This window comes from Ochotona princeps, chromosome 7, assembly GCF_030435755.1.
Source record: "Ochotona princeps isolate mOchPri1 chromosome 7, mOchPri1.hap1, whole genome shotgun sequence".
NCBI lineage: Eukaryota > Metazoa > Chordata > Mammalia > Lagomorpha > Ochotonidae > Ochotona > Ochotona princeps.
The window spans coordinates 86,951,110-86,977,095 of record NC_080838.1 but is presented as its reverse complement, the minus strand read 5'-3'; the positions used below and the strand labels follow the sequence as shown (position 1 = coordinate 86,977,095).

The window sequence follows — 25,986 nt, the reverse complement described above, 5'->3', positions numbered from 1 at the left end:
ACAACAAATGGCTGAGTCACATTAGGGTTTGTCACCCTAATAAAGAAGCAAGTTTAACTAGCAAGTCCCTCCAGGAGGAAAATGCTTGCTGCTACAAAAATACATAGATATTTCAATATCTGAAGAACAAAATAAGCAAACAGAAAGATGAACAAAGAATAAAAACAAAGTTTCTTTCCGCTGAAATAAAGTGTTCCTGGAATACAGAGTATTGCCTTTTGCAGTTGATTTAATATTCATGTAATATTGAAATGAGGTGAGAGTTTTTTAATCCCTTCACTGTGGAGGGTGTAGAAATTAAATCTGTTGGTTCATTTTGCCTCATCTAAGAATTAAAAGTGAGGGGTCAGCATGATGGCTCAACAGGCTAATCTTCTACCCTGTGGTGCCAATATTCCACCTGGACTCTTCCACTTCCAGTCTAGCTAGCTATCTCTGCACGTCCTGGGAAAGCAGTGGATGACGGCCCAAATCCTTGGGACCCTACACTCACATGGGAGACCCAGAGGAAGCTCCTGGCTTGAGACCTGGCCATTGCAGCCATTTGGGAAATGAACCACCAGATGAAGACCTTTCTGTCTCCATCTCTCCTTCTCTTTTTAATATTGCCTTTCCAATAAAAAAGATTAATCTTTAGAAAATGAATTAAAAGTGAAACAGTGTCTGCCTTAACAACAGTATAGACTCTCTTCATGTTGGCCTCCAAACAAGAGCTTCATGTCCAAGCAACCAATGAAAAACATGATTAAGGAGAATACTAGACAAATAACCTTAAATATTTGCAAAAGTTTTCTACTTCTGGAAACAATAAACAAATAAGCACACTTGATATAAATTAATGTAATTTGGAGACAAAGGTTGTTTAAATTTTTACCATGGATTCAAAATGGCAGAGGGTTTCCAGTACGACAAAGGGATAAAGGAGTGCATCATTTAAGTGCTTTTCAAGGTAATTTTTTTGTAAAAAATTTTGTTCAAATTGGGAAGGCAAATTTACAGAGAGAAGGAGAGACAAAGATCTTGCATCTGCTGGTTCACTCCCCAAGCAGCTGCAAGAGCTGAGAGGATCTGAAGCCAGGAACCAGGCCTCAGGAACCTCCTCCAGGTCTCCCACAGTGGTACGGGATCCCCAGGCTTTGGGCCGTCCTCGACTGCTTTCCCAGGCCACAGGCAGGGAGCTGGATGGGAAGTGGAGCAGCTGGGACCCAAACTGGTACCCACATGGGATCCCAGCACATGCAAGGCTAGGATTTAGCCATTGAGCCATTGTGCTGGGCCCTGTTTAATGCATCTTACAAGCGCTGACACAACACAAAGCCGCAGTTATCAGGTTAGCATGCCACGGCTGCCTGATTGACAGATGGGCTGGAATAAACAGTGGGTTCCGTCTTTATGCTTTCTGAGTTAACAACTTTCGCTGTGCAAATGCCTCATTTCCAAGCTCACACGTGTGGAGAAGGGACTGCAACCCTCTTTATAAGGCTCTCCATTATACCAGGCCATGTTCCCAAGGCCACACACACTGCAGCCTGGTCAAGCGCCCAGGCAGATATGCAAACAAAACTGAGAGGCAACACCAGAGGGCTGCCTCCTGGTGGTGTGATGGTGTACTGCTCTGAAAGACCACTCTAATGCAAGGAATTGAGATGGGCACAGACCCAGTCGAGTTTTGTGTAAGTTGGCCGTGGACTAGTGAATCCAAAATTCCAGTGTTAAAAATGGTTTCACTGTACAGAACAGAGTAGAGAACAAATGACTTAATTCGATGGAAATCTGTAACTGTTCTGGTATACAAACCTGGAGTTTTAGTAACTGTTTCATTAACTTCTCTCACTCCTTTACCTACAAGTAAAAAGACAAATTATCATTTTCAAAAGCTTATTTTTGTATAAGATTGAAAAAAAAATGTCAAATTGAAGCAATTTTCCTTTCTTCAATGTTTAAAATGTACCAAGCATGAGGAGCGTACATATATGCTTCGTAAACCCAGATTCACGTGGAGGCTTGTCTGTGACGGGAAGGGCCGCGTGTGCTGGGAAGACTGCCAAGGGCGGTGCCACAACAGAGAGCCTTGCAAACGGGGTGGCTGGGACCACTTGTCCAGCTCATCTATCCACGTGCACTCGCCACTTGCAATCAGGGTGATTGGGCTGCCTTCTAGCTACGTGCACTGGCTACTCATGGTGTTACAATGGAGAGCCTTGCAATCAGGGTGGCTGGGGCTGCTCATCGAGCTATGTGCACTGGCCACTGACGGGGCTACAACAGAGAGCCTTGCAAACAGGGTGGCTGGGGGCAGGGTTTTATTTATTTATTTATTTATTTATTTTGGCATGCTATCGGGGATATCCTGTCCCAGACAAAAAGGCAATATTTAAAAAGCTAAAAATTTTAAACTCTCTTAGACTTCCAATCCCTCATATGAGTGGATGACTTTTTAAGTCAATATTGAAGCCCATTAGATTGTTTCATTGTATTTAACTTAGTCCATCAAGTTAGATTTAACTCACAATCCTTTAGCATTTCTACTTTTATATCGAACTGCCAATTACTATTTTTCAAAGTCTCAGTTCTGCTGACAGGGAAGGTCAGGGAAGTCCGTGTTTCTCAAGAGTCCCTCACTTGCACATACAAAAAGACCCCAGGAAACTCAAAGCAAAGCCACTGGCTTTCTCACAGTCCATGGCTGTGTGCCATACGGCGCTCGACGCATGCCCACACTAAGCTGGGCTGGGCATGTGCAGTCTGATATCATGAAAGCTGACCCAGAGTTAACACTCTCATTAGCAAATTCACACAACTGTGAGTAATCAGTGCATCGTGTCCATGTTGATTTCTTTGGTAAATCAAAAAGATGGATCAGAATGAAGCACACATGATGAAATACTCAATCGCCAAACACTTGTAGTATTAAAAATACCACAGGTAGCTGACTTCACATGATCTCAGGTATTCAGTGCTGTCTGTCCAGTCTCATTTAAGAATAGAGTTTTCTGAAAATGCCCGACATGTTATTTTCTTTTTGACATGGGAAGATTTCCCTCAACAAGGTGGCTTTCCTCTTGGGCTTCCAACATAATTATAGAGCACTGAAGTCTGCAGGTCTGCTGGTCGTGCCTTCCAGGATAAACCCTGCTGCCCATGCACACACAGACACATTGCAAGTGCACCTGGGCATGGCCCAGGCGGTGAGAGCAGCAGCATCACTCCCACTGAGCGATACCTGTGCCCTCCTCAGCCTGGGTACAGCCTCGAGGGCAGCAACGCTTGTCCTTGTGAGTTAGGAACATACTTTCACTCCTTGGCTGGTAACTTACTTTTACAAACAGGTGACTTTCCTGTCCATTTCATGTCTGCTTTACATGTTCTGTGCTCTGAGCCACCTGCGAGGAAGAACCCAGGGTGGCAGGTGTACACTAAGGTGTAGCCGAATGTAGGGAGATCGATGGCTCGCACGTCGGCATGTGCTGGGGTTTCCGGCTGTCGGCAGGCGTGAGCTGGAAAAGCACAGACTTCACTAAGAAACACGGAAGCTCTGCTCACTATACAGTTAGCATGAGAGTCCCAAAAAGGGAATAGCAGCAAAAGTGTTTGAAAACGGATGTGATTATAAAGTTAGTGCATGTGTGTGTGATTTATGAATAGAGATTTAGAATGGTGGTCATAACTATGAAGTTACATAATGTATGGAACACCCTTAAAAGGTAAGTTTTATAAACTCAGATTCGTATTTCCTTCAAACACATAATTATGAATAAATGAGATTATAATGGTTATTTTATTTGAAGGAGCTTGAATTATTAATACAAAAGCCAAAATTTTTAATACTAGTTTTAAATGAACTTCTTGAAGGCCCCTGATATCTCAAATGACTTCATTTTTTATAAAGTTGACATTTTGTGTCTAAATAAAGGACATGGAAATTACAAAACAAATTTATAAGTTTTAAATGGGACAGCAGTTGCTTAAAATAGTGACAATATTTCACATATTAGCAAACATTCAAGCTGCCAATATGGTGAGGGCCTGTTATGAGTTTATTTCTTTTACACACATACATATATCCTATCCATACATAATGTGTATAATGACTTAGTGAAATTAACAGATTCATACCTGGCAATATTTACAAATACACAAAAGCACATCTTATATTGATTTTTACAGAACAGTCTACTAACATTTTTATAATTAACATAGGAAGAGTGACATGTGGCATTTTCCTACATTCATAGTCGATGGAATGAATGTCTCATGTACTAATATCACGTGTAACATCTTGTTAATTCTTATCAATAGGCACAAAATGAAATCTGTTTCTTTAACTATGATATAATTATATGCAATTTGAATCTACAGTAAGTGTAACAACTTAAGTACCCCACTTATTTGATACACCCATTTTCCAGGTCACCCTCGGATGTCAAGGCAAGGACTAACGTCTCCTGAATTTCAAATCTCATTTGGGTGTCCAGGCATTTCTCAGACATGAGTGTACCTCAATGTCACCCAGAGGTGGCTAAACTAGAGAAGCCCTCTCACCCCTAGTCCCGCCTGCCCCTTTCGCCAGAGCGAATTGCATGCCTGTGTGCCTTGAGAAACGGCTTCCCCTCTGGACCCAGCTGCCTGTGCTAGGAGCCCAAACTGCAGGACAGAGGAAGAACAGGATGAAGGAATCCAGCTAGGCCAGCTTCTCACTGTTCCCCATGACCACGAGCAGCTCCCAGACACTCTGCACTTACGTATGCATTCTGTCTGTATCCCACTCCATGTCAAGTTGGCCAGGCAAGTTCGCGTTGTTGAGCCTTGGATATGGTAACCCTTTCTGCACCTGAAAAACACTGTGCTCCCCACCTAGAGGCAGAAAGCCAACACAGGATTCAGAGTCAGGCAACCTCCTGCACCTGCCATGAGAAGGGTCTGTGAGGAGGTGCGACCTCCTGCACCTGCCATGAGAAGGGTCTGTGAGGAGGGGCGACCTCCTGCACCTGCCATGAGAAGGGTCTGTGAGGAGGGGCGACCTCCTGCACCTGCCATGAGAAGGGTCTGTGAGGAGGGGCGACCTCCTGCACCTGCCATGAGAAGGGTCTGTGAGGAGGGGCGACCTCCTGCACCTGCCATGAGAAGGGTCTGTGAGGAGGGGCGACCTCCTGCACCTGCCATGAGAAGGGTCTGTGAGGAGGGGCGACCTCCTGCACCTGCCATGAGAAGGGTCTGTGGGGAGGGGCGACCTCCTGCACCTGCCATGAGAAGGGTCTGTGAGGAGGGGCGACCTCCTGCACCTGCCATGTGTGGGTGTTCCAGGGTTCCTGGGAGAGGAGGGGCGACCTCCTGCACCTGCTTACTGACATCCCTCATCCCACACAGTGACCACAGTAACTCCAGGATTCAAAGTCACAACATCAGAGATCCAGTGACTTAATGGATTTTTAGGAAGGTCAAAGTTTTTATTTTATGCTTCCTTGCCTCCCATTTTAAGATAGTGCTCCGATATTAATGGAACTATGAATGAGCATTTTATTCAAAATCAAAGGTAAATTCCACAGTGATGTTCCTTGTTGCAATCCTTTACAGGGCTTTCAGAGTTCTCCTGGAAGACAGCTGCCACAAGCAAACTTAGAGCAAAACACTAGAAGATATTTCTTCTATTTTTCTCCAGAATGTTCTCTTACTGGCCCAATATATTAAGTCTGTGGGTGAATTCTTCAATGTCTAACTATTCAGAAACAGGTGACCTTGGTTTGGGAATTGCCTTGAGTGTAGCTGAGAAGCACTTGAGATTATGCATGCCTGCAAACACACATTTATACGACAGTCACTACCGTAGTGTTGAAAACACTAATGGTTATCCTGATAGTGATAGTAAAAACACATGTGGAATCCTCGCTGAACGAATCTTATCTGGGAAAACGTAGAAACTATGGCCTATGAAAGTGGATGTTGTCTCTGATATAAGACAACCTTCTTGCCAAATATGAGGTCAACAGATATGTAAGTAAACATGCATGTACATATATTCCTCTAGAGGAACTGTATGAGGGACTATCATACTGAGAAGTGAGGTTACAACACAGTATGCATCTCTGCTCCTGAATAAAGATAGACTCCAAATGAAACTGCTAAATCTATATTGACAATAGGATGCTGGACTTTCTACCATTGTGTATACCCACAATGTCATGCTACACTTAAATAGCAGAAATTATGGCTGTTATTGAAAGATTATGATATTATAATAGTACAAGGGAAATCAGTAGGGGAGAGGGAACAAAAAGGGAAAAGGGGAAACCCCTGAGTCTATGGGACTGTATCAAAGGAATTTTTAAAACTTTTTATATTATTATTAATTACATTGCATTATGTGACACAGTTTTATAGGTACTGGGATTCCCCCCCATGGTGGATTCCTCCACCTTGTTGCATTACCACAGTTCAAGATCAGTTGAGATTCTTTCATTGCAAGCATATACCAAGCATATACCAAACATAAAACTTGTTTTAAAATAAAATGGATATACAGAGGCCAGCATTATGGCACAAGGGCAAAGCCACTGGCTACAATGCTGGCACTCCATAGAGATGCTGGCTTCAGTTGCAATCCAGTTCCCTGCTACTGTACTTAAGAAAGCGTCATATACTTCTTGACTGTTTGGGCCCCTGCCACCCACGTGTGAGATTTGTGGATAAAGTTCCTGGCCTCTGCTTTCAGCCTTGGCCAGGCCTGGCCATTGCAACTGTTACGGGGGTGGGGTGGGCACGATGAGCTAGCAGATGAAAGATCTCCCTCTCTGTAACTCCGACTTTCAAATTTAAAAAAAAATCATAAATAAATGGTTAAAAACATAAAAAATAAACATACACATTTAAGTGTCAACTATGCTTTATATTTTGAAAACTGGTGAAATAAAGTTAAGTACCTCATATCCTCTGGAGCTGTTCTGTACTCCGAAGTGAGGAGTGCCAGGGTCTGGGCAGCTGTTATGGGCAGGATCTGAAAGGCACGAGGGCAGCCATTTCAGTCCCTGCAGGAAATCGAGGCTATTTTTCTAAATTCTAAACAAAATTGAGACTTTTTTTTGGCAAATGTCCAGGTTTCTTTTGTTGAAAATTAAAAAAATAAATAAAACTGGATGATGTTTTTGTTTATCTTCCAAACATCTTCTTAGACTTGCTCCTCGGCTCATTTTCAGACTTTCACAGCTTGCGTGTCTATTCTTTCCTACGTAAGAATGAGTGTGATCTACTCTCTGGTTTGCTTTCTGACACGTGCATGTAGCTGGTGAATGAGTCGCCTCCCGTAAGTACCTTCGGGTGTGTAACAACCCAGTTGCTCTCCATCTCTTTGGGTCTTCCACTGCATTGTTCCAAATGTCTGGCTGCATTTCTTTCCAGATTTCAAAATAAAGAGAACTTTAGTCCTTGCAAGAGGAAGGACCTTGGAAATGCACAGTGACCTTTGCAAACGCAACATCCCCGAGTCTTCGGGGATTCCAGCTGCCACAGGAAAACAAAGCAGGGAGCTCTTCACAATTGGCACCCCAGAGCAACTGACTCACCATGGAAAGAACAGTATTTTTAGCACAGAAATTGTTCCCATGGGCTAAGCATTGTTTTAATTAGAAATAATGCTCCTGTTATTTCTACTATTGTCCTTATTTTAAGTAGATATCACTCAATTATTCAGAAATTATTCAGGATTATAAATCATCACTGCTCACTGCATATTTGCCAAAGAAAACACAGCAAGGTGAGTCATCAAAATGAACCCTGAAAGATCTAGTGCTCTGTTGTGTCAGGGTAACCTGCCATCTGCAGGGTGGGCATCCGCTGTGGTACTGGTTGGATTAACCACTGTGGTACTGGTTGGATTAACCACTGTGGTACTGTGGTACTGGTTGGATTAACCACTGTGGTACTGGTTAGTGTGCCTGGGGAAGCACTGGAAAGGCCCAAGTCCTTGAGGTCCCGTCACACATGTGGGAGGTCTGGATAGAGCTCTAGGCTCCAAGTTTCAACCTGCTACAGCCCCGGCTACTGTAGACATTTGAGGAGTGAACCAGGGGACGGATCATCTCTCTCTGTGAGTCTGACCTTCACATAAATAAATATTAAAAACTAAGACAACAATCAAACTTGTGATAAAGCATCAGCTGTGCCGACTCTGTAATGAGGCTCACTTGTGGCTAGGACAGGAGCCCTCTCTTAGCTGTCCACAGTGCAGCGGCCGCTGTTAACCGCCTGCTATGCAGGTGGCAGACCTCAGCAGTGAGGCTCATTGGGGCTAGGACAGGAGCCCTCCCTTAGCTGTCCACAGTGCAGCGGCTGCTGCTGACCGCCTGCTATGCAGGTGGCAGACCTCAGCATGAGGGTGAAGTCACATTAACCAGTTTCTGTCTTAGAAGAGCCGTGTTCAGCATGGCTGATTGCTGCACAGGCCAAGAAACTGTGCCTATAGGATGTTCTCTATTGGCACATTATCAGCCTAACCCCACAGGGCCCAGTTTCAGGATGGTCCCAGCAGTTACCAATGCAGATGGGCTGCACCCCACTCCAGGAGCCATCAGCTTGGCACACTCTCCGGGAAGAGCCCACGAGGATGAAGGGAGATTTGCACTGGAAGAGGATTTCCGATTTGTAGGTAAAGCTCTTGCCACTCTGCCTCCCCTCGGCAGGGGTGCCTGGATCCCCGCAGAACACAGCTAGGGAAGCAATGAAAGAAGTCACATCACATGTGCCTGGGTCAGGCTAGACCCCTGAATATATCTCAGGAATGCCGCTAAACCTTTCGGGTCAGCAGTCACCTTTAAGGAAAGCACCTGTGACAGGCACACATGACTGAGTGCTGCTGTAGCTGGGGCCACACCTCCCTGTGCTCCCCCCACAGGCTGTGCCATGGGCTGGATTCAAAACTTACGCAGGCACTGGGGGACCTCTCCCTTCCATACGCCGTGCCCTTCGCAGGAGAGGATGGCCGAGTGAGAGAGCTGGTAGCCGTCCACACAGCTGTAACTGATGCTGGAACCCCAGTGGAAGTCGCTGCCCTCCACTCTCCCGTTGTGCACCTGCGGAGGCTGGCTGCACAGCACAGCTGTTTCCAAGAGCAAGCAGCATCAGTCCATGTTCCAGAGCATCCAACATGACTCCACTACTCAGGTCACCCATGCTGCCACCCACCTGAGGTACACATGGTGTCTACACAGGCAGTTTTAGCAAGGGAACTACTGAAGAAGTAAATAAAATAGCAGTTGGACATGGGCCCTTCCCCAGCTACTCATACTCTCCCCATCTACGCTTTCATGTGCCAAATAGTCATTGAGAGTGCAAGTACCCTAACCAGAGAGCAGGAGGTATGAGTCAGCTGACAAGCTGGGTGAGAACTGGGAGAGAGGTGTGGGCTTGTGGGACTCGCTGGCCATGCCATTTCTGACAAGTACAGGGAACGTTAGGAAGATGAGCACAAGCCTACAAAGGCACATATAAATTCCTCAAGTCCAGATCACCTTACTGGAAACTTCCACCATCCCACTGAGCAGGAGCTGTCCAACATAGAGTGAGTGACATTCACCCTCAGTAACGTAGCACCTCTTAGGTATCAGGGCAGTGTTAGGAGTTTCAAGAGAAAGAACACAGAGATCCTCAACCTCCTTGGAGAGAAAGGAGGGTAGAGTCCATGTCACAGGCAAGGGAGAGTTTGAAGCTTGTAGGTTACCAGAAACCAACAACAAAAACCCATTCATACAAAGCCGTGGTCATCTTGAGCCCAGGGAAGACCCCACTGCCTCTTCCCTGAGGATCCTCCACCATGTCGGTGATTCATAGGCTCCCTATCTAATACAGTGCCTTGATGTCAAGCCCCGGCCCATCCCTGCCCACCTCTAGTACACCTGCTCACAACACCTGTGCAACTCCTCCTTGGAGCCCTGGGGTCCTGACCATGGAAGTCCTCACTCCCGGAACCAGCTGCTGTGACACCCTCCAAGAGCCCCCTGCAGCTCTTCCACCTATCTCAACATTCCCACCCCTTGGTCCACCATTGTCTTGGCCTGGAATTAAAAGACACTGCAGAGCTCTGGTCTTCTGCAAGCACAGCCTCTGGAAGAGGCAGGAAGAGAGCCATGTCCTGCTCTCCGACTGAAGGCCGGAGGCTATGGGGTATTTACCACATCTCTCTGTGGGGCAAGTTTTTCCATCTGAAAATCAAACTCAAAATGTGAGGGTCGAGCTTTGGATGTGGCAGCTCAGGAGATACGTAGTGTGGACACATCCCCCAGTGGAGGACGTTTGTTCAAGGCCAGGCTCAGCTCTTCATCCCCGCCTCCTGCTTTGGGCTCCCTGAGAGGCCCTACGGATGGATGGGTCCCTGCCAGTCATGTGGTGCCCCAGATTGAGTTCCTTGCTCCTGGCTCAAGCTGTTCCGGGTATGTGGGGAGAGAATCAATATATGGGAGATCTCTGCTGCTCTCTTCTGGTCTTTAAAATGAACGGATTAGTTAAAACATAAAGCAGCGTTGCCTTGTGCCAGGGTGGCAGCTAGGTCCAAGGAAAATGTATTGATAAAGTCCTGGGAAGAATTTCACAAATCCATGCTCAGCCCTACAGCCACCAGTGTCCCCCAAGAGGAGGAGGGGAGGAAGACAGTGGGACATGTCCACCGCTCTGAGACACTGTCAGGATGCAGCTTGGGCTCTCATGGCTGAGATGCGTGCTGGCCTAGTCAGCTTTATTTCCTTCACTGCATTTTGGTGCCTCACTAATTGCAAACAGATAGATAGATTGATAGATACATAGGTAGATAGATAGATAGATAGATAGATAGATAGATAGATAGATAAAGATTTGATGTCGAGCGATTTAGTGTGGTAGTGTGTTCTCGAGGTTCCTTGGCCCATAGAAAGGCTGTGTAAATACAAAAATGCAAAAGGAAGCAAAATGTCAGTGCTAAGCCATGCTGCACAGGCCCACAGGACTGGCCAGTGGAAGCCCACCTTTGCAGAGGGGTTTGCTCTGGTTCCAGGAGCCGTCTCGGGTGCAGCGGATCGTGGAGCCTGTGGCAGGCTCCATGAGATAGCCAGGATTGCACTGATAGCTCACAGTCTTGTTGAAGGTGAAGTCGATCCCAAACTGGATGCCATTGGCTAGTGTGCCAGGATCCCCACAGCTCACGACTAAGGGAAAAAGCAACAGAGAAAGTTACAGCCAGACACAGGGCAAGCGGCGGCCTCTGTCCCAGTTCACCATCCTGGAGCTTCCCTCCACAGCAATATACCAGGGCTGCTTCTCTTTGCCTCCTCCTCTGCTCTTAGGAACACTGTCTCTGGAATCACCTATTTCTGCTGTTCTGGTGAGAGCCTGTGTGACCCTGCCCAGGTTCAAGGAGCTGGGCTCAGGACAGAACATGTTACCGCTCTGTAGCCCAAAGGGTCTCCAGACAGAAAGGTCTTGGTGAGATCTTTCAGCCTCCAACTAGAAGCTCTAAGCAGCCTTAACCACATAACATGGTGGAGAACTTCTACACACTGAACAAAGAAACTCCAGTCAAACACAAACAACTCACACCTGTAGGTTTTCTTGCTTCACTGTGCGATAAAAAAACAAATAACAAAGCTCTTGAAAGTCACAATTCCTGCTTCCCCTTGTCACAGCAGAGGGCATTTACCCTGCTATGCCAGCATCCACCATGACACCAGTTACTCACTCGTGCAGTCTGGAGCCGTGCCCGTCCAGGTGCCGTTGGCGGTGCAATGCCGAGTCATGAGCCCTGCGGTCTTATAGCCCTCCCAGCAAGCGTAGATGACCGAGCTGGAGAAGAGGACGCCATCGCTGCTGAGGATCATGCCGTTGGCGGGCGTGCCGGGGTTCCCGCAGGACACAGCTAAGAAGGAAGCACACGGAGAGGCGCCTGTGACCTCGGCGGCCATGACCGCAGGGGACAACGTTGTCCAAGGTTAGCAGGAGGCCAGTTCACAGGAAGTCATCGCCATGCTACACTGTAGGACTCATGGGCTGCAAGCTTGGAAGCTGTGTCCTCGCACTGTCCTCTAAAGTGCGTGACTTCCTGTCACATCAAGACAAGAACGAGGGCACTTAAATTCAAAGCTGTGCTAAACTGGCGTTGAGCACATTGTTTACACCAACACAGAATCCTGGTGACCACATTCAAGCAGATACATTGCACGGGCAATTTGGAAGCTGTCTCCTGTGTATGATTGGCTGTGTTTCTGAACTCAGGGCATGCCAGACTCAGTGCTCCATCTCAGGGTGAATTCATTTTGGAAAATAGAGAGTGCCTGAGGAACCCGAGTGGTTATGCTTAAGCGGTTTTGAAATTCATCTCCTTTGTGACAGCAAGGCGATAGCCAAGGTGATTGGCCTGGGGATGGCTCTCCTTACATCCTCTTGAACTGTATCCTCAGGCTTCCTACAAGCTTTCAGGCCCAACGCTGCCGGTCAGTGCTGTAGCTCATGCCAGGCTGTGTGCGCTCCAGCTGGCTGACTGTACCACAGCCCCTGGGTATATTTCAGGATGATGCTTCCATTCAGTGATTTTTCTTTGATGTTTTCAATTGAGCAAGGTTGTTATTTCTTTTTACTGTATCATTTAAGGATACAATAGATGAATAAAGAGTGCAGTGCTTGACTGCAATTTAATTACATAACTGAATCAGAGGACTACCTAAAACTGACCAACTGGTTTAAAATTGTTCTTGCAAAGTTATTTGTTCCACTTCCAAACCTAGTCTGAAAACAAAATCTGCTCAAAAACATGTTAGTACATAGGCTGCAAAGCTATGTAAGCTTTGAAGTGATTGCACTGGCAATTTGTGAGATTCCTTGCCTTATCAGCATGAAAAGTGCTTGCCCAACTTTGCAAGGTCTTAGCATTGTGCAGCGTAGTGTGGACATGCCCAGTTCTGTGTGGCACAGCATTTTGGAAAAATATTGTCAGCACTGCAAATTTTCCTGACACTTTTGTTAAAAGATTTATTCATTTTCTTGAAAGGCAGAGTTAAAATGAGAGGGAGGGTCTTACACTGTAACACAGCGAGTATTGTCACAACCTGTGATGCCAGCATCCCACACTGATCCCAGCTTGAGTTCCAGCTATTCCACATCATCCGGCTGCCTAACAATTCCCCTGGGACAGCAACACAAGGTGCCCCATGTCCTTGGGTGCCTGCCACTCTTGTTGGAAACCCAGAAGAAACTCCTGGTTTGAACTTGGCTTCCCTGGCTGTTGTGGCCATGTGGAAAGTGAACCAGCAGATGGAAGACTCTCCATTTGGTTCTCCTCTGTGACTCTGGTTATCAAATAAACAAGCAAAATATTAATAAAAACAATTGTTTCTATGTTCCCATTTCCCTCTCTCTCTCTCTATCCCATCTTCTCTTAACATGCATACATTTTCTAAAATATTTGCAAATGCATTGTAGACATGTTGACCCTTCACAGTTACATATCTCAATGTCATCACAACATCATCAGTAGACCCTGGAATCGGACACTGACACAATGTGTGACCTAACACACACTCATGACCTTCTTCACTTGAGGTGGGTGAACAGTACATCATCACCTGCTCTAAAGACTTCTGTGCTATTTCCAACCTCTGCGGCAACTCAAGGTCAGAACCTGCTGCTCCAACAATGTCATGAATGACTCCCTTTGGCCCAGGGTAGGACCTAATGTAGGGCCACAGACTGGTTAGATTAGAACCTTGGCATCTCACAGACACTCAGACCTTGGCCTGTCTATAGGCGTGCAGGCAGTGAGTTTGATGTGGAATGCTCAATTTTTCTGCTGCCTCTTCATGACAAGATTCAGGTTGTGCCTTTTGGCTGTTCTGCTGTAGAAGCAATGGCATCTTCTCAAGGCACATGCCATGTGTTTGTAAAAATAAGACTACTCATTGAAGATACTTACTGTGGAACAGAAAACCCCCAGTGCTAGGCAGAACAGTCTCCTGTCATGAAAATTGTAATTGTAATCATATCTCAAAAAAGCAGGTATAAAACATAAAAGTTAGAATTTGAGTAAAATAAATCTACTCCTTTATTGTCAAATGCTTTAGGCAGCTAGAAAAAGATAATCTTGTAATTCATAGTCCCGAGTGCCACGGCTGGTAGTAGTTGATCATATTTGGTTTACTAAGGGCCTAGTCTTTACAGTTCAGAGCGAGACCTGCTCATGCATCAAGTGTTTATGCACATGCTTGTGTGTGTGCCACAGGCATGACTCCATAGGGGGTTACCATATACCTATGAGTGTTGCATACATCGCACATGTGTGTGTCCATGCCAATGTGGATACGTGTTATCACATATGTAGGCATATTCATACATATCCTGTACACATTGTGACATATGTTTATTTCTGTATATATTTATGTCATATGCATTCTCACCTGTGTGTCTATGCATACATATGCATTTGTACATAATATGCATGAAATACATATATAAATCCAATATAATCTTGACTCTAAATGAGAATCAATATACACACATACATTTGCTAACATATGTAGGCATTTACAAGTTTATATTACAAAAACTCACATACATATATGCATATACAGCATTGCTTCTTCATATCTGGAATTCTGTGAAGATAATATATAATATTGGATATATACATACTACTTTCTACTTATCAAACATGTTACAAACTAGGAGAGAAAAATAATCATGATAAGACAAGAAACACTTAAAGCTTGAGGAGCCTTTATTTATATTTCTTATTGCAATATTGTGTGAGTTTATAAAGTTGACCAAATTACATAAAAAGTGTTTCATATGTATCAAACACATATATAACAGACCCTGCCAGCAGAGTCTCTCCTAGCACCAAGCCATGACGGCAGTGGTGTGCTCTCTGAGGTGTGTCCAGGGGCAGGTTTAATTGTACATATTGAACACACCTCTGGGGTTGCTGTGGAGCTTTTCCAGCCTTGTTCATAATACGTTCCACAGTCTAGCTTCTCTGAGACACTCCTGAGTGCAAGCTACTCACCCTCACACACAGGCTGCAGTCCTGACCATGACCCGTTGCCCAGGCACGTTCGCTCGGCGGAGCCCCTCAGTTGGTAGCCCACCTCACAGGAGAAGCGGAGGAGACTCTTGGTCTTAAACTCATCCCCAAGCCGAGATCCATGGGCTGGGGTCCCTGGGTCACCACAGAATCCAGGATTGTTTCCTGTGGAAATAAACACAAGTGGCCATGCACAGCTGCATTAACCTGGACACAAGCTGCTGAGCTTGAAAAAAGAGAAAAAACGCTGAACAAAATATTCAACATGGTGTCAGTTGTATGGAATTCTGGCCATCGGACAAGGAAGCTTTCTTTAGGATGAGCCAAAAGTGCAAGAACATAAGACATTGTTCTTGTGTTGCTAACCAATTTGGCCTATTAAACTGCCATTGTGAGAGTAAATGTTGCACTTCTGGCAGCAGCATAGGCGAATACATGGTTGTTCCTGGAGGGCTGGAGCAGGCAGTGGCAGGGAAAGCAGGAGCAGGGGTGTGCAGTGGCAGAGGAGAGGAGGTGAGCGGAGTGGGGAGGAGGCAGATGAGAGCGGAGACTATACACAGCCATGTCCAGAAGTGCTAATGCACTGAAATGAATTCCTATGAGGGCAAAATGTGGAAAAACTGAGAGGAAGCAGAGACCAATACAGCACCAACCAGGGCACCTGAGCAGGGAGGCAGGGACATGCGTCCCTGGCCATGGGGGCGGGAAGTGATGGGCAACTGTGTTGGCAGCAAGCCTCACCTGTGCAGTGGGGCAGGGCCCCGCTCCAGTGACTGTCCTCCTGACACACCCGGGTGCTGTTGCCCACGAGGCTGTGGTCCCCGCTGCACGTGTAGTGAACTGTGGCCCCATAGGTGAACCGTTCTCCAATCAGCACAGCATTAGCTGGGACCCCTGGGTGTCCACATGATATGGCTTAAAGAAGATACAACACAGAGAGGTAAGAGAGCAGTGTCCCCCACGGCCAGATTCCAGAGCAGGTGCCCCAGGACAGTCCACAAACACTGCCCATGAAAGACAGAGGCGCGCAGTGGGGGTCTGACCCCGTGGCAGTCCCTGTCAGAAGAAACAGCAATGTCAGCTTGTGCCACTTCTCCAGTGCTCGGTTACAAGGGCAGAGGAGAGGCCAGACAGCAAGCTGCCTACCAGACCTTAACACACGCCATGCTGAAGGCAGGACAAACACACGTGATTTCCAGGAGGAAGTCACTAGCCTCAGTGATTCCACGCATGCTTCACTGGTTCCAAATGGTCAGCATCTCAAGGACCCACCCAAAGTATCCCCACCATTTCTTCAGGCAGCAGCACGGTCACACACTGTCAAACTCACTTTGTCTGCAATAAATGTGCCTATGAGGACTGTTTTAGCAATTTCTTTCTAAACAAGTAGCTGTCTAAACTGTGTAAGTAAAAAAAAATGACAAACTTCTTTCTTTCCTCCCCCAATCACATGATAAAATATTCACTGTTTTTCCATCCAGTCCCTTAAAATTCTCCTGAGTCAGTTCCAGTTTGTATATAAACGTCCCTTGAAATGGCACATTCTGGCAGAGTTGACCTCTCCTTCTTTTCCCACAAGCACCAGCTTCCTGTTAACACTGGTTATTTTTATGCAAAGAACTAACTGGACTGAGGCTAATGATGGAGTGGTCACAGACCATCGACTAGATGGCCTGTACGGACTGCCTAGGGTCACCAGTGACCTGAGAGCGGGAGTGAGAGTGTCATGTATCCCTGGGTCCCATCAGCCTTTCCTGCGTGTCACACGCTGACACTCCTGTCTGCCTAGCACATTCCATCTACACAGAGGAGCGCATCAGACTGAATCAGAGACCCAGTGGGGGAGTGACCATTGGCAGGCAAAATGTAAGAGAAAAAGAAAACCATCAGTTAAACAATGACACAATGGAGTGCCTCCCAGGCCTCTGCATCCGCGCGTGAAGGCAGCACTGGTGAGGACGGCTTCTGGACACACTCAATCCACCAGGGCCTGTGCTTACTCTCACTTTCTCTCACAGTTCTGTAGCTACAGGGCTTCTCCCCTTTCCTCCTCTCTTCCCTCCCCGCTGTCCTGGGCATTTCACAATACGTGCCTGAGTTTGCAATGTCGTGACACACAAACACAGCAGAAAGCTGCAGCTGTGGGTGCAGCTGAAGGGTGTCAGCATCTTTACACAAAACAGCGCAACCATCTCAGAGGCCAGGGATGACTTCAATGAAATGTGTTGGAAAAGCTGATGTTGAAGCGAGGTGCTCACACATGTGCCTGCTACCTCTCCTTCTCCATGGAAATTAACTCCATCGTTAAAGGGAGAATTATTTGAGATGTTTCCCTGTAGATTCAGGGGCCTTGGGAGAAATCCAACCAGATCATTCTCCACCTGCCCTTCCCCTAGGCTCCCCTGGGAAAAGGTCAGCTGGATGAGCACTGCACGCGTGCATCGTCCCCTCGGTCCTCTATGCAGGCCTCACGGTCTGCTTGCTTCATCAACATGGAATGTGTGGAAGAAAATGAAGTTTGGATTTCAAGGGAGGCTCACAGCCTTTGCTTGATTATCAAAAGGCCAAAGCAATGAACACCTGTTCCTCTAATTCAGACAAGGTCTGAAGAGGATGAGTCTCCTGGAGCTGGTGGAAACCGAGAGCCTGGCCCTGATGCTGACGTCTCACCACCTGTGATTTGGTGTGCTGTGGAAAGCCCCTCTGTTTCACAGCCCAGCATCCCGTCCCTGATTCCTAGCAATGCACTAGGGGGGCACTATGTCTTTCAGTATAGCCACCCCTGGCTGCACCTGAGGTTCTCATGAGACCCATGTGGGCCTCCAGAACTCTGCATCCTGCTGACCATGGATGCTGGGTCACTTGATGCAAGTCAAACTGCCAAGTCTTCTCCTATGGTTCTGGACCTGGGACCAGAGACAGTGAGGGATCTGGAACCACACAAAGCCTGTCCCCAGGAGTAGCAGCTACTCAGCAATAAGCACAGGCAGATGGGCTGCTGTAAATGGCACCCTGAGGACTGGGCCAGGAGGCCAGGTCTGTGAGCACTTTGGGGTTCCTTTTCCCCTTAAAGTGAACCTGAGCTGCATTGGGTGCTTTTTGATTCTTAAGAACTAACATAATTGGCAGTTGGAGAGACAAGGAACATTAAAACCCAGCCCTTTTCCTGAAGCTATGACAAGCGTAATGTGTCCTGTCCTGTTCCTTCAGGACCCTTGTGGCATGGACACACCAAGATGATGTCCACTCACCCAGGCACTTCGGCAGAGAGCGGTCCCACAAGCCACTTGCCGTGCAGGTCAGGGCAGATGACCCCAGAAGGTAGAACCCTTTCTTGCAGTGGTACATGACGCCCACACCATACTGGAAGCTTTCTGGGAAGCTGCGTGGCCCGTGACGCACGGCGTTATCCACAAAGCCAGGGTCAGAACAGTTCACCACTGCAAGACAAAGCATCCAGTTTAGACCACGGCCAGCAGACCAGGACTGGGGGTGCAGGCTGGAAAGGCAGTCAGATTCCTAGTGTCCATGTGAGGGCATCACTCCGAGCCTGTTTCAGACCCCCCTTGGGTGAGTTCTGCTGACTGTCCTTGGGTTATGCGGTTTCTAGCAATACCCAACAGGAGTCCTGTTCCCATGGCCATCCTAAGTGTCCTGCCTGAAGAATTTCCTAAAAATTCCAAAATTTTTTGTTGAGTAAGGGTGCATGATCTAAGAACAATGAGGTGCCACTGATTAGAGTGGACTGCCTTAATTAAAGTGTGGGGTGTTTCAGGGAGTGTGCAGCATAGTCATGAATTCATCTGCACCACAAACACACACGTGCATACAAACAGGGTCCTCTGTGTGTCAGTGCTTTGACCTGTATTCATGTAATATCAAATGCAAGGAAAATGACATTTCTTCTGTTGACAGACATGGGGGTGCAGCCAGGGTCTTCAGTGAACTCCATTTCCCATGGGAAGGGCCTGTCAGTGATCATGCTCTGTGGCTCGGCTGTTACTCTTAAAGACACCTACTAGACCAGATGTCTGTGTGTCCAGGCCAGGGAAGATATTTTCTGGGTGCTCATGTGCCCAGGACAGGAAAGGTATCTTTTGGGTGCTCATGTGCCGAGGACAGGGAAGGTGTCTTCCTTCCTGGTGCCCATGTGCCCAGGGCAGAGAGGGTGCATTGAGCCTGTACAGAGGTGCAGACGAGGGCCAGGGGAGGATGGTTTTATTTTCGGACCCACCATGCCAGGGCCTGAGGCAGTTGCAGCCAGGCTGCCCTCGCCAGGTATTTCTGGCTCAAGGAGGCCTTCTCAGGCAGGTGTCGCCCACTGTGGGCCCCAAGATGTGATTCTGGAGCAGGCAGGATGTGGGAGGGCAGCTGGAGCTCTAGAGAGCCCTGTGGGAGTGGGAGAATGGTGTCGTTTGTAAGTAATCCTGGCTTTGCAGAGGAATGTCTCAAGGTCTTCTGGCTGCAAAACAAGACAAGTAAACACTTCCGTGGTGCCATCCTTCCTGTTGTGTGGTGGTGCAGGAAATGTACAGGGTCACTAAGTAGACATTCAGGTGGGCAATGAGCACCACAGGACAAGGGGTGCTGACAAACAAGCTGCTGACCACAGTGAGGTTGAGTGTCCACTGTGACCCTTCCAAGCAAGCCTGGAGAGGAGCCTTGTCTGAGACTCCAAGGTGGAGCAGGAGCCATTGCCCATGTGAGCGTGGGCCCCAATGCCTGCAGGACAAGCTGCGATCTATGAATGATTCACACTGGGGCTCCACAGCCACGGCTGTGACCCTCCCCATGCATGGGCAGATGCACATGAGAGGTGTGATGCTCTCATCACAGAGAATCTGCTGGAACATTTGCCTGCTTTAGGATTATCTGGAAGGGACAAGACGTTGTTGAGCCTGGGACCTTCACACCCCCAAAATGCAAGAAAGCTGGACAGCAGCAGGGGCTCTGAGAGCGCCACCTGGGGGGAGGTTGCCAGTGTGCACGCAGACTATCAACTATAGTGCTGCATGCACCTCCATCAATAGATCCGGGACAGTCTTTCCTCTTCACCCCAGGCTGCATCAGAGACACTGCAGGCAGGCCTAGCCTGGCACGTTGCTCAGAGAATGCTGAAGCTTTGCAATTCCTTGCTGCAGACTAGGGTGTGTGCAGGGGCAGCATGCTGGAATATCCCTTAGTGCCCAGGCAGGCCATCTGCATTCTTCCTGCTGTTTTGTGTGCAAGCAGTTTTCACCTCAGCAGTGGTGCAAAGAGGCTGGCATGATTGACAGCTGGGCTGTCAGAGGTACATTCTAACAAGAGGCCATGCCTTTAAGCGGTGTGGAGATGGCAGGAAGGTAACGGTGTGGGGTAATATAGGGTGACAGCTGGCCCTGCCTAAGCCACCTCCTGCCCTTGTCTTGTGATGCAAAATCAGGTGTAAGGGAATGAATCAGGAGACCTGTGGGAGGTTTATCTCAGCAGCTTACCCTCAACCTGCCTGGACCTGGTTCCCAGGAGCCCAAACCTGACAGCAAGCTGAGCTCAAAATACTGACGGCTTACATACTCAGCCCAGCAAGCAGACACACTGAATGCGCTTCATGAATCATCTTGTGTATTAAGGCAAAGCGAGAACTTAATATACTGCTCAGAGCCAGGTCCAAAGTCAGGGAGACTATTGTGCTGGGAATAGGTAGGATTTAGGGCTCCTGGTGATGCGGCTGTTAGAGAGAAATCAACGCCAACATGACAGTATCTCTCGGTGCTGTCACCCCTCATCCTTTGTTCCTGTAGCCCTCCACAATACTTCACACATTACACATTAAATCCTTCACACACTCCGAATGCTTAACAATGTCTTTAAGAATGCTTTAGTTGGCATATAAATGTAGCCAAGGGTCTGAGCTCTTAGGATCACACTTGAAGGATTCTCTTGGACAATGCCAAGGACCAATAGAGCCATGAGATCCAATTATTGGCCTCTTCTCGGAGGGTGAACCTGTAGATGGCTGATGAATGAGACTTGGGGACTTTGCGTTTCAGAATTGATTGCTAATTACTTGAGCTGTCCTGTCTGTCCCCTTGACTGATGGCTTTCCTCCTGCAAGGCTCAGGCTGGAGGGCCGACGGCAATGATTCATGAACTCCCTGTGATGACAGATTTCAATTCCAGCTTCCCCGTGGGCCTTTCAAACAGGTCCCGAGCCTCCTCTCACACACGTGACCATCGGCACCCTGCGACAGAGGGCAGCGTGAGTACATGACGTGGTCTGACAGCTCCTCACTGTCTTGATTGCAGGGGCTCTGGGCTGTCAGACCACGCACCTCCCACACTAACCTCATAGATTCCTATGCATGAATTGCATCTAGGTATTTGGTTTAAAAAAAAAAAAACACTTCAATGATGTTTAGCTGATTCAAGTAATTCTGAGTCCTACCTATTGCTCTCAGAACACAAGAAGTAATTTCTTACATTAAATACACTATATTTCTCTCATGTATCTTTGTTCACTGCACTTAGTCATTAATCAAAACATTTAATATAATGAATTGAAATGGCAATCTCAGGCATTTATATAGTTTAGAGCCTCTGCAGTGAACTGTGCAGAATTTAGCTTGAACATCCCAAATCTTGGCTTGCCACAGAAGCCCCAGACCAAACCCTAGGCTGCTTCTGAGTGTGCATACAGCATCATGTCCCTGCAGCGCATGCTCTCCAGTTCCTGTGGCCCACCCTTCACTAAGAGCCTACTTCCCTGGGCCACTAGCGCTGTTCTTGGAGTTTGTTTGGAAAAGGAAATCATGGGGATGAATCTATTTTAATTTCAGACACAATTCCTAGGCAAACTGAAAAGGAAACAGGAAAAGTCAAATTAGACTTGAAACATGGAAAGCAGTGGACATGATGCTTGCCTGAAAGTTCCATGGCCAGGATTCAGTCAACAGGCAAAACACACTGCCCTGATTGGAGGAGGAGCCTGCTGTTCTGCAGCAATCACAAGGGAAATGACACTGACAGCAAGGGGGCTAACTTCATCAGGGCCAGTGGGTCCTGCGGACACAGGGCCTGAGGAGGGCAGAGAGAGGCCAGGGTGCTCACTGACAGGGGCCTGAAGAGGGCAGAGAGAGGCCAGGGTGCTCACTTCCAGGGACCTGAGGAGGGCAGAGAGAGGCCAGGGTGCTCACTGACAGGGGCCTGAAGAGGGCAGAGAGAGGCCAGGGTGCTCACTGACAGGGGCCTGAGGAGGGCAGAGAGAGGCCAGGGTGCTCACTGACAGGGGCCTGAGGGGACCCTGAGAGGCCAGGGTGCTCACTGACAGGGGCCTGAGGGGACCCTGAGAGGCCAGGGTGCTCACTGACAGGCGCCTGAGGAGGGCAGAGAGAGGCCAGGGTGCTCACTGACAGGCGCCTGAGGAGTGCCCTGAGAGGCCAGGGTGCTCACTGTGGTCCCAGCAGATGCCTGTCACTCAGGATGCAGCAATTTCCTGTCACTTCCAGTGGTGCCCAGAGAATGGCGACATGAGTGCGTCAGTGTGAGAGCCCTTATGCTGTTGAGATGAACTACTCAGGGCTTTTTTGCTTTCTTGCTGCTGGGGAGTAGTGGCTGGCATAATCTTTGAGCCACCTGCCAAGGGGAGGCACAGCGGCTGGAAGGCCAGCTTTCAGCTAGCTCCACACTTTGTGCTTAGAAATAAAATAGGTGCAGGCCTGAACTTGACCTGCCCCTTTACTGACATCTCCCACTACATGGAGGGTTTCATCCCCAGTTTTGAGAATGCACCGAGGACTGTATACAGCACATGGCCTCTAAGATTGGAATTTAAGAGCTAACTGTGAGCAGAGATATTAACTCGACAGAGCTTTACAAGTCTGCAGGGAACATCACGGTAACATGATCACTGCAGTGAAGCTACACAGGAGCAGTTAGTCCCAAACGACACAGCAATAGCGTAGAGAGAATGTGAACCTCGTGGTACAGGAGCAGATACCGAATTCATTAGGCTTTTGCCCATTTGCAGGAAGCCCCGAACAATGTCCTGTGTCAGCAGCTCGAACCCAGTCAGGAGCACGGAGCTACACCACATCCTGAGTGTACCTGGCCCATGGGGCCGGAGAGCAACACCCCAGTGGTGCACCCTGTGTTGTGATGAGTGCCCTGTTTGAAGACACACAGCCACTTGTAATGTTGGCCAATATTCCTCCTCCATCACCCTCACTTGAAGCCTGCATTCCTCCCCAAAAGGCTGAAAACCAACTCCCAGATTTGACGCAAAAGCAAGCAAGGTGTCCTGGGCTCCTGCTCACACCCACCCAGCTGCACGCCTCCAGGTCCTCTCTGCTCACACACATCCCTCTGCCTCCTGAGCAGGTGTTTCCATTTCTCCCCAAGTGCATTACTACTAACATGACATGAAGATTTCCTGACATGGGCCACAAATAATTCACATAATTGTATTTTACTTGTCTTAGGGTAGAACATGGAAGCATATTTCTCCTAATATTAACAAAGTCATAAAGTCCAGTTGGGGAGAGTTACTTTTTAGCCTTCTGTTCCTTTGACTTGCCAAACTATGGGTATATTTTTCTGGATTTTACTGACAGCAAAATAAACAGGCAATATTATGACACTCACTCAGTAGCTGAGATTTAAGCATAAAGGCATGTAAGTGAACTCCAGGAGGCATTAGATTCTGATTTAAGAGGCATTAAACTTGCACCGAAGGAGGAAGCGAACTCTGCACAACATATGGCTACATGACATGCCGTTTTTAAAGATTAAGTATTGGTTACGCTTAGGTCATACATACAATCATATGTAGATGATATATGGAAGAGCTGTACGGCGGTGGACATTGTGGCACAATTAAGTCACTGCCTGAAATTCTGACATCCCGTATAGGCGTTATTTGTGTCCTGGCTCCTCGTTATCCAATCCAGCTTCCTTCCAACACCCCAAGAAAGCAGGAGAGAATGGTCCAAGTGCTTGGGTCCCTGTCACCCATGTGGGAGACCTGGGCACAGTTCCTGGTTCTGGGTTTTAGCCTGACCCAGCCCAACTGTTGCAGCCATTTGGGGAGTACACCAGCAAGTAGAAGATGATTATCCTAATACACTCTCTCTCTCTGTCACTCTCACTCACTTTCTGTCTTTCAAATAAATGAAAAAAGCCATCAAGACAGTCAGCTGCAGGATGACTTGGAGATTTCTGTTTCCCTAGGACCCCAATACCAAGGTCTCAGCCCCAGCCCTTGCTTCATCAGCTGTATGTGGCAGAGCAGCTGTGTACCCAAGTGTGCTTGTGCTTACAAGGCAGAGTGGGTGAGGCTAGGACAGACCCCTTGGCACAGCTCTGTGGTGCTTGCTGAGCCAGCATCTCAACAATCAACAACTACTTAACTTCTGTCCTCTCTGAAGGCAAGTTCTAAGAAGGGGGGCACAGATACAGGCATGCCCTTCATAGCTGTACAAAACACACAATTCTGAGTGTACTCAGTCCTTTCAGAAATGAGCACACTGTGTGTCAAGAGGACACTTGTCTTAATATCCCAGATGATGGCCTCCCTGCTGAATTCCCCGGGTTGTCATAACATCCTAAGGTATGAGTCAGCAGTGCCCAACAAGGCACTGGAAAAGCAGTGAACACTTAATCAATGTTAAATTGTATAGGCCAGTTTTGGGGTATTGATGCAGAGAGCTTTAGTTACCCCAAAGGGATTGGGACACAAGCAAGGCTGCATCCCTGTGGGCAGACACTGCACACTGAACTTTAAGGGTGTTCACATTCCACCATTCCTTTGGTTGTATAATTTCTTCATCCCTTCAAGGGTGGGAAAAACAGTCTAATCTCTGCCTAACCCTTGACAGCTGCATGAAGCAAGAGGTGGACACTAAAGCTGTTGTCTCTCCAGGGCCATTGCAGACCTCATGTGCTCGGCACACACGTGTGTTCCAGATGACAGCATGTGGAGATGAGGGGTGAACTCACTCATGTCTGGTTCAGTATTAAGGAAACATGTATACATAGACATGTGTGTTTAATCATGGTGACATTTCTTTTAGTGCCCCCATCCGAGAGGCAAAGTTTCCAGAGCAAGTGCTGGGGCACAACAGCTGTGTCCCAAACTACAGTTCCTCATGATGCTGTGCACAATGGCCTAAGTCTTGCCAACCATGTGGGAGGTCTTTCCCAGAATCTGAAGGTGTGTTGCTACACACACTGGTTGGATTTCCACATCATTTTTCTTGTCCAGAGTTAGTTCATGAATCCCCAGGGTCATGGCAGTGATAGCCAAGGGCGCTTTCTGTGGGCCAGCATCATCCGCCTACTTCTGTCCATATGGAAGGCTTGTCGTCAGAACACAGCACTAGAATACAGCGTGGAACCAAGGACAGAAATGGATCCTACCTCCCAGTCCTTCCCCATGCCGAGTGAGTGTGTGAATTTCTCGGAAGTCTGTTTCCAATACACTTCCTCATTAAAAGAAAGTGTGGGACTGAAGTTTACTCACATTGAATGACACTTACAGGTCATTTTGGACTGGCTAGACCTAATTTTGTTGTGGTTTGCAATTTTTAGTGTATTTCATTTGTTTGCGTGGAGAGAGAGAGAGAGAGAGAGAGAGAGAGAGAGAGAGAGAGAGAGAGAAAGAGAAATATTCATTTCCCTGAGCGGCTGGTGACAGCCAGAGCTAGGCCAGGCTAAAGCCAGAGGCAGCAGTTTCAATGGGAGGCTTCCCTCAGCTGTGGGGCTCCAGCTCCTTGAGACACAATCTACTACCTCCGTAAGTGTCCACTGCCAGGAACTTGGCATTGCAGGGGGCATGTGATTCTGTCCTGGGCACTCTGAGGTGAGGTGTGGGTTTTTCGCATTTTTAAAGACAAGTGTGCAGGGGATGTTAGGATGTGCACTGAAGCTCCCTGTGAGGACTTGAACTCTCGTCCATAACCTTTGTAATCTAATTCTGGCCTGGA

At 47.6% G+C, this 25,986-nt stretch overlaps 1 protein-coding gene across 1 annotated transcript in view; it reads right to left on the bottom strand.

Annotated features, from left to right (window-relative positions):
• Positions 1-25,986, bottom strand: part of CSMD1 (CUB and Sushi multiple domains 1) — a 652,915-nt gene that overhangs the window by 15,699 nt on the left and 611,230 nt on the right. Inside the window, exons 51-61 of the mRNA XM_058666667.1 lie at positions 18,280-18,468; positions 15,770-15,943; positions 15,011-15,193; positions 11,696-11,872; positions 10,986-11,165; positions 8,915-9,088; positions 8,526-8,699; positions 6,918-6,991; positions 4,743-4,854; positions 3,318-3,497; positions 1,798-1,842 (exon numbers count right to left, since the gene is read on the bottom strand). Of these exons, the coding sequence (XP_058522650.1) occupies positions 1,798-1,842; positions 3,318-3,497; positions 4,743-4,854; positions 6,918-6,991; positions 8,526-8,699; positions 8,915-9,088; positions 10,986-11,165; positions 11,696-11,872; positions 15,011-15,193; positions 15,770-15,943; positions 18,280-18,468 (1,662 nt within the window). The remainder of the gene's footprint in view (positions 1-1,797; positions 1,843-3,317; positions 3,498-4,742; positions 4,855-6,917; positions 6,992-8,525; positions 8,700-8,914; positions 9,089-10,985; positions 11,166-11,695; positions 11,873-15,010; positions 15,194-15,769; positions 15,944-18,279; positions 18,469-25,986) is intronic.